Raw genomic sequence first — 8,899 nt, 5'->3', positions numbered from 1 at the left:
TCACCACCACCATGGCCAATWTCATTCTCTTAGATAATCACCAACAACACACAATCATCTGATCCAAAAAAAAAATACCAATATTTAAAATATAGGTTGAGATTATTTTCTTCAATTCAATTGAAATAATTTATTCATCGAAATTGCATGAATAAAACATTTGAAGTAATTATCCTGAATGAATTCCCTTTTTTTTGTTTTTAAGAAAATAACATTCTATAATATAAGGGAAAGAAAAAGAAAAAATAAAAAGAATTTTCATTAACACGTTGTGAAAAGGGGGAATAAAGTAAGTTCAAGATAATATAAGATAATATTGACCGGTGGGAGAAATAAAGTGAACAAATAATACAATTACAAAGATAATTTACGTTTAACAAAGGTAGGAAGAGGTGGGTGGGTGGGTGGGTGGTGAAGAAACGATAGAACGATACGAAAAATAGGATTCGTAAATGTTTAATAAACTCGGTTATAAAGATCCTTTGATGAAAAATTCAGAATACACCGAACAAATACACACACACACATATATATACATTTCTATACAAGAGGAATACTAAGCGTATCGAAGCGTTGATAGACGAGTTGAAGAAAGAAAGTGAATGAAAGAAAGAAATAAAGAAAGAAACTTTCGTGTAGAAAACACAAAGGAAAGAGGGAAGAAAATTCTATGGTATGGTATGGTATTGGGAAAATGTATATATATGTGTGTATGTGTGCATTTGTACGATGTGCTGTTCGTTGCTCGAGTCTCGATTTGCTGCTCCAGTAAACACGTCTTTTCTCTTCATCATTGTGTCGCAAGCACATTTACACGTTTGTTATTTCCCCCATCGCGAGTTTATAGGTCAGTTTGTACTTTCTTAATCAGTGTACCTATTCCTTCTTCCTCTTCTTATTCTTATTTTTTTTCTTTTTTTGTATTCTTCCTTTTTGTTATTCGTTCATTCGTTTTCACGTGTATGTTGCACACGTGCATGAATGTATTTTCTTTCTTTTTTTTTTTGTTTTCTATTACTTTTCTCGTATAGAAAAAAAAGGGATTGCAGGAATGACACGAGTTTAAAGGGTACGCATAAAATGTTGGAAAGATCGATGAATTTCAACACGTGTATATACGTGTATACATATGTATGTGGGGTACACTTTGTTAGAATATGTATGTATGTGTGAACAAAAAGAAAAGAAAAAAAAAAAAGAGCAAAGTATGGAAACTATAAAGCACTTCACTTTTCGTCGGCAGCCTCCTGCTGGTATTCTACTCGTGGTACTTGATTTATAGAAGCATAAATCAAAAGTTGCCGGCTCGTGGCGAGCTCCTCTTAAACTTCCGCCACTTAAGAATAAGAAAGAGAGAGAGAGAGAGAGAGAGAGAAATAAAAAAGAAAGAAAGAATGAAAGAGAAAAAGAAAGGTAGGTGCAATTTCATAGCACGTGCGGTGACGCTTGACCTCGACAAGAAAAACTTGGATTTAAGATGAAAGAAAAAGTTAATAAAAAAATAAAAAAAATAAGGAAGAAGGTATCGAGTCGTCCTTGATTGTAAGTATATATTACTCTTTTTTTACTCGTTGTATAAATTTAAGTAAAAAAATATCAATTGGTTCGATAGAGTTATTTTTTCTATATCAATTTTTCTGTCTTCTTTTTTCTAATTCGATCAACAACCTAACACGAATTTAAATGGAAGATAAACGAAAAGAAATGAAATCCTTATGAAAAGGAAATAAAAGAAAATAAAATGTAAATTAAATTGTCACAGGTTAATTGGTCATTTTTAATTTAATGCATTTTTACACACAAGGTGATAAATAAAAAAAAAAAGGATCGACTCGTGGCAGTTGTTCGAAAGAATTAAAAAACAAAATGTCCTTTCAACGTTTGTTCGTAAAATTAACCCTTTAACCATAAAATAAAACTCACCGTATAATACGCTTGTGATATTTACACACATATAATATATATATACTTTATATTTATATAAACTAATATATAAGAAGTATGTATGCAACATATATTGTTATGTTAAACAACATCCTGCATTTGTTCAATTCCCTTTTTTTTATTTATTTATTTCTTGTTGTTGTATTCCAATAAGATCATAAAATACGAACGTGAAATATTTGTCTCAATATATTTTTTTCTATATTTCTCGATAGGAATAAAAATAAAAAGGAATAAAAGCAGGTTTTAGGGTTGATTTGGTTGAAAGAGAAAATGAAAGAGTTGTCAAAGGTGATGTTACTTTTTTCTTTTGTTTCCTTTTGTTCTTTACTTTGTATCTTTAAGAATTCACTTGTTTAGTTTATTCCTATCCTTTATCTTACCTGATATTCGCACTTGAACTCGTGCTCGAGAAAAGATAGTCGACGTAATTCCCAGGAAAGTTCAAAGGCTGTCAGAATGGGATCCTTGGAGGACAATGCTATCAAAGAGGGTGATGCCAGGGCACGGTAGGCATTTATTCGACTCCTTGAATGCCTCAGGGAATCCTCAAGTCTGGACGTCACGCATTCGTCACACCTGAATCAATGATATTATATATATATATTTTTTTTTTTTTCTTATAATTATTTTTTCCATTCTTTCCTTTCCTCTTCTTTTTTATTTCTTGTCTACACTTATTTTTCTTCGTTGGAAAAGAAATAAAATACAATTTTGAACATTAGAATTTATTTGTAAAATAATTTAATTGTAAAATACAATTTGGCATTTAGAATTTATTTGTAAAATAATTTAATTGTAAAATACAATTTGGAAATTGTATTTAATTTCTTTTCATTCGATCAATTCGATTGGTTGTTCTACGTAAGTTTGTTTGTTTGTTTGTATTCTGTTTTGATATCAAAAAAAGGTAATCAAAAATTAAATAAAAAAAATGAAATAAAATATGACTCACCCACAACGAACGTCATGAGGCATTGGTAAAGTTGATCCACGATCTAAAAGTATCTTGATGATCTCGTAATTGTCTCTATGAGCTGATAGAATCAATGGTGTTATATCCGGTGTGAAAGTTGCGGTATCCGGTGGTAGAGCTTCCCAGCTCTGCTTCCATAGGCATATTATTATAATATTATTTTCGTGAAAATAAATCTGACTAATTCGTGATATGAATTATAATAAACTTATTAATAAACATAATAACTAAAACTACAAAAACAAAAAAAAAAAGAAACTATGACTAAAATACGTAGCTTTATTATATCAACGCGAACATTAATAATCAGTCGTGAAAATTCAATTCGATGCATTTTATTTTTCAAACGATCCACTTCAAACAAAATTTAATTCCTACGAGTTTGTTTTGTCTAATCTTTAAAAATAATCAAAAACATCTCGCATATGTCAAACCTTGTCCTATTGAAAGATTACCAAAAATTAAACCAAAACAAAATTAGAAATATTAATCCACCGAATTAATTTGCACGACAGATCAAAGATTTCTATATTAAATACTTGAGAGAATATAAATCAAGAAAAAGAAAAAATAAAAATATCAAACCTTTCGGTTTCGTTATCTGACGGTCAGATAAAAAGATTCAAAAAAAATGTATAAGGTGAATAAAATCTGGTAATGTGATAAATCGGTATATTAATTAGACGCGATACCAAACGAGGAATAGCTTTCATCGTAACCATCCAATTTTCGAAGACATAATGAATTCGTTTCTAATTCCGAATCTCATCCTTTTTCCAAGAAGGAGGAGTAGAAGGATGGGAAAGGGGGAGGGGGAGAAGTGAGGTATCATTGACGAACTTCTATCGTAAGCCGATTCCTCGTTAAAGCCGATTAAACTTTCAACCAGAATTTACTCGAATTTCTTTTATATCATTTTCTTTTTTTTCTTTCTTTCTTTCCCTTATAAATTTTCTTTCCTTCTTTCTCTCTCTCTCTCTCTCTCTCTTTTTTTATTTTTTTATCTATCTCTAATGGTATCTACGAATTGCACGTCTGTTCTCAAAAAGGACAGAATTTAATTTGACAAAATTTTACAATTTAAATCATTAATCGTTTCTTTCAATCATTCATTTTTCTTCTATGTATTCTTAGAATAATAGATGAAAGATAAAAAAATTGGGAGAGAGAGAAAGAGAGAGGGAAACAAGGAGAGAGGATGATAGAAATAAACGAAATTGTAGTTTCGATTGAAAGATAAGTTAATCGGTATACCAAGCACGAGGATCGAATAAAGCTATGAAGCACGAATCCCAAAAAAATCAAACGAAAAAAAGAGAGAGAGAGAGAGAGAGTATCGCACGTGCTCTCCTCATTACCCCCTCGTACGTGACTGTAATCGTTTTTATATATATGTTTCTTTCTTTTTCTTTCCCTTTATCTTCGTCTCTTTCCTTTCTCTCACTCTCTTTCTTTCTCTTTTACGAATTTTGTTTCGATTTATTCGATACCCAAAAAAATTTACGTTCCTTCAATTGTAAGCTATGGGATAGGAGGATATTGTAAAAAAATATTTTGTAAGTATAACACAAATTATTTTATACAAAAGTTTCTAATTATTATTAATTTTGGATAATTGGTAATATGATTGTTTCATTTTTTTATATATATATATAGGTTATTTATTGTTAATGATTATTATTAATATTATTTTAAAAACTCGTGTGATAATGTGATGGAAATTATTAATAAAAAATTTGATAATTTTCAAAATTACTAATTTTATATCTCAATGATAAAAAAATAATATAATAAAAAACTTCGACAATTCTTTCTACAAACTTTAATAATTACACGTGTGTGTGTTTTGTGTTTCAATGCGCAAACATTATTGGTCAAAAATATGCGTCGAAACTTTGAGTACTTTATTTTTTTTTTCTTGTTACTTTTAACATCCTACTGAAGACCAATGTGATTTGTAGTTTCGAGAGTGTTTTAAAAGCTTAACTTTTTCCTTTTTCTTCGAAATAAAATAGAAAAAGAATGAGTGTATGTGTGTATGTGTGTGTATGAAACAAAGATAGAAATAGAAACAAAAATTTGATATAATAAATAAATCGATACGTACATGGGGATCACCATCCTTATGATAAATTTCTTCGTGATCAAGAAGTACTTCGACAGCTTCAACAAATTCTTCCGAAATTGCATGAAGCAATGCATCCTTCGTGTCAACTTTGTGTTCGATCAACCATTCCACCATTTCAAGATTTTCATTATCAATTGCCATTAATAAAGCTGATCTTCCTAAAGGATCCACGCAATTGATGTTCAATTCTGTCTCGTGTACACTTTGAAGCATTCTTTAACAACACAAATATAGAATAATATTATTATTATTAATAGAAATAATTTTAAGTAAAAATTATTCAAATGTAAACCAAGTTATTCCACTCTTGGCTTATAAAGCTGAGAAAAATAAAGATTACAAAAGTAAAAATATTAAAGAATTGTAACATCAATGAAAAGATTGAAAATAAATCAGTAAAATATTATGGTATTGAATCAAATGTGCATTTAATTTTGGAAACTGCATAACGAATTGTTATTGTGTAAAATTCTTTTTCAAAAATATTCATTTAAATAACACGCACGCGAATATTTTTATTTTTATTAATAATTTAATAATATATATATTATTTATTTTATTTTTATTAATAATTTAATAATATATATATTATATATTTTATTTTAATTTAGCCTTTAATATAATAAAAGTAAAAGAATTTTGTCGTTCGATTGTTTGTGATATCATTTTTATGCTATCAGAATATTTAATTATCTAAAATATATTTTATTATTCCTTTTAAATTGTTAAGAAATTTTCCTATTACCTTTTTGCAATTGTTTCTAAATAATTATATCTCATTATCTTTAACTTTAGCTTTGAAAAAATGAAATTGCGTGGATTAGAAAAGCTCGTTATGCAGTTTAATCGTTACTAATTGCCTTAAAACGAATAGATAGGCCGTAAATGATTATTGAAAGCTCAGTTCACGAAGTTCGTTCTTTCATTTTAAGTTCGACCTTGTCCCAAGAATAATTAATGTTCCTGTCATAGCCAAAGACGAAATGGTGGTAAGCCACGTGACACTTGATTTTATTCACCAACGTGGCGAAAGAAGAAGAAGAAGAAAGCTCTCGAAGATGAGAAAATGTTGAAAACCCTTCGGTGGCTAATTACTTTTAAAACCTTTATCCTCGTAACAGGAGAAATGAAGATTAAAAAAAAGGAAAAGAAATAAAGGTGAGAAGAGGGGTAGAAAAATTCAATGGAAAATAAAATAAAAGAAACGATGAAGAAGAAAAAGTCGAATAAAAAGAAAAGAAAAGAAAAGAAAAAAAAAACGAGAGAGGAAGATAAATTGATCCTTACATTAATCTTTCCCCCCTTCTCCTCCTCCCCCTTCTTATTAATTTTAATTATTAAAAAAAATAATAAAATACTGCTGCAAGGAATGATGATAAAACCACCAATGATTTGCTTTTTCTTTTTTATGGTGGATCGTTTCAACGGATTATACGGTTGACAGAATACAAAGAGAGAGTGTGTGTATGTGTATATATGTGTAAGAGAAAGATTTCTGGTCCTCTCATGAACGTGTCAACGCTTTTGTGTATATAAGTGTGCACGAGAAACACACGAGCATGTTCACAAATAGAGATAACGAGGGAACAATCGAATCCTTAATTTCACAGGGTGGTATACGCAAGAGTGTATTGAAAGGGGGTGGGTTAGGTGTATCCATGTGATTCGTATTACACATCTACTAACTTAAAATGAAAGCTTGCTTGCATGTATGAGAGGAAGAGAATGAGGAAAACTGCAAAAGGGAATGTACGATCATTTGCTGAACTGTCCTCTTGTACGAAATGAAGAAGAGAAAAAAATAAAACAAAACTGATACGTGCATACGAGGACAATCTGTGAGGAATAAGATTTAAAAAAAAAGAAATAGGTATTTTATATAAATTTATTCTTAACGAAATAAAATCATTCAAATTCCACTTTGACTGACATTTCGATAACTTGCTGTGCTTTATATTTTTTTTATTTCAAATGACCAATCGAATTGAGATACCAATTTAATAAAACAAAAATTGCGGAAGAAAAATAATTGAAACGCGCGTTTAAAGAGTGTAGATTTTAAAAAAAAAAAAAGTTATGTAATAAAAAACATATAATAATAATTTCATTCGTAACACACGAGGTATGATAAAATTCCTTTAGCCGTTGGGTGTAATAACGAATAAAATGTTCGATTTGGTTTCTTTTTGTTTTTCTTTTTTTAAACGTTACATTAAAAAAGAAAAAAAAGGAAAAAGAGATGAAAAAAAAAAAGACGATTCGGCATGCAATTCGAAAACGTATTTCACTGGTCCGACCAATGGAAAAGATAGAGGAAAATCGGACTATGTAAATTGATCGTCCGTGGTGGTTGTAATGGTGGTAGTAGTGGTGATGGTGGTGGTGGTGGTGGTGTTCTCTGGGGACGATGTTACGTGACAGAATAATTTACCGGAAGCGGTAAATTATAATCAGTAGTTTTAGAACCCCGTATACTGTGTTCTATGTTGATAATAATAATATAAGTGCATTATATTTAAAAGATTTTGTGTATGGGGTGTTGTTTTATTGTTTCTCATAATTATAATTACGCTTGAGAAAAGATTATACGAGTGAACGTTAAAACTGTACTTGACAAATTTTCTTTTACTCTTCTCTGAAAAAAAAAAATATAAAAATGTACGAAAGAACTGAGATGAAATAGAAATTTTGTAGAAAAAATATAGAACAGTTAGTTGTCAGAGGAAGTAGAAACGATTCACTGTTGAAAAAAATGTCTTAACTTGCCTTCTTACGGATGCCACATCACCGCGTTCTACTGCAAGCAAATATTTTTTCTCTTGCATAGAAAGACTCGTCATTTCCTGGTGAGGTCTGACCACGTTTTCCTCCTCCATCATTCCGTGGATGCTGTGCCTCTGAAATGAACAGAAAGAAAATGACAAATTCATATGGTAGTACGAAATTTTTATTTTTATATATTCCTAACGAGAAAAAAACATCATCTTTTTACCTCACTTTCTTTTTCTTTTTTTATTTTTATGTATATATAATAAATAGTTATATATGATATAATATATATAACTATTTTATATATATTATATCATATAGTATATATAGTTTTATATATATTATACATATATATCATAGTTTATATTCATAAACTTTGATATATATATATCATTTAAATAGTGTAATAATTTTTACACTTTTTACCTCACTTTCTTTTTCTTTTTTTATTTTTATGTATATATAATAAACAGTTATATATAACATTTAAATAATGTAATAATTAAATTAATATAATTTTATAACACACACCACATTACAATAAGCAACAATAAATTCTAACAAAATTCTGACATTTATATTTATTTTCTGCTTTTCATACTTATGCGTGTTACTATTTTACTAACTCTTGAGAATATAACTATTTTCTAATACACAATGGCATACATAAACTTTGTTTTCTTCTCGTGTCACTGCACTGAATATTTGCAATTACTCGTGGGAATATTCAAAGGTTTGTATCTTTCGTGCATATTGTTTGCCACTCTCTAGGAAAACACTTCGTGTGTCGTTGCTGTTATATGTTTCTCTCATTCTCTTTCTCACTATAGAGATAGACTGGATATAAGGAATGTTCAGATAGTTCTCGTCTTTACGAATAATTTCATTCAGGTCTCTATCTCTCCTAAAGTGGAAATTCCTCTAAACTGAGATCTTGAATTTCTAATTGATGGAATATAACGTAATCATGTTTCATCTCTCTCTCTCTCTCTATCACTTGAAATAATATTCAATTTAAAAAATACAATGTTATTTATATAATTATTAAAATTATAATCATAAGTAATATAATAAATAAAATT

The 8,899-nt window shown here is 29.1% G+C and overlaps 1 protein-coding gene across 5 annotated transcripts in view; it reads right to left on the bottom strand.

The window, feature by feature from the left end:
* LOC106791574 (transient receptor potential-gamma protein) overlaps positions 1–8,899 on the bottom strand; it is an 88,422-nt gene that overhangs the window by 10,585 nt on the left and 68,938 nt on the right. For all 5 annotated transcript variants that reach the window (XM_014757276.1, XM_014757277.1, XM_014757279.1 and 2 more), the window contains 4 exons: positions 7,815–7,945; positions 5,028–5,262; positions 2,900–3,048; positions 2,328–2,523 (listed from right to left, as the gene is read on the bottom strand). In XM_014757276.1, coding sequence (XP_014612762.1) covers positions 2,328–2,523; positions 2,900–3,048; positions 5,028–5,262; positions 7,815–7,945 — 711 coding nt within the window. The remainder of the gene's footprint in view (positions 1–2,327; positions 2,524–2,899; positions 3,049–5,027; positions 5,263–7,814; positions 7,946–8,899) is intronic.

This window comes from Polistes canadensis, unplaced genomic scaffold (genome assembly GCF_001313835.1).
Source record: "Polistes canadensis isolate GaletaPanama2010 unplaced genomic scaffold, ASM131383v1 scaffold_320, whole genome shotgun sequence".
In the NCBI taxonomy this organism is placed as follows: domain Eukaryota; kingdom Metazoa; phylum Arthropoda; class Insecta; order Hymenoptera; family Vespidae; genus Polistes; species Polistes canadensis.
The sequence above is the reverse complement of the archived record's forward strand: the minus strand, read 5'-3'. Positions and strand labels throughout refer to the sequence as shown.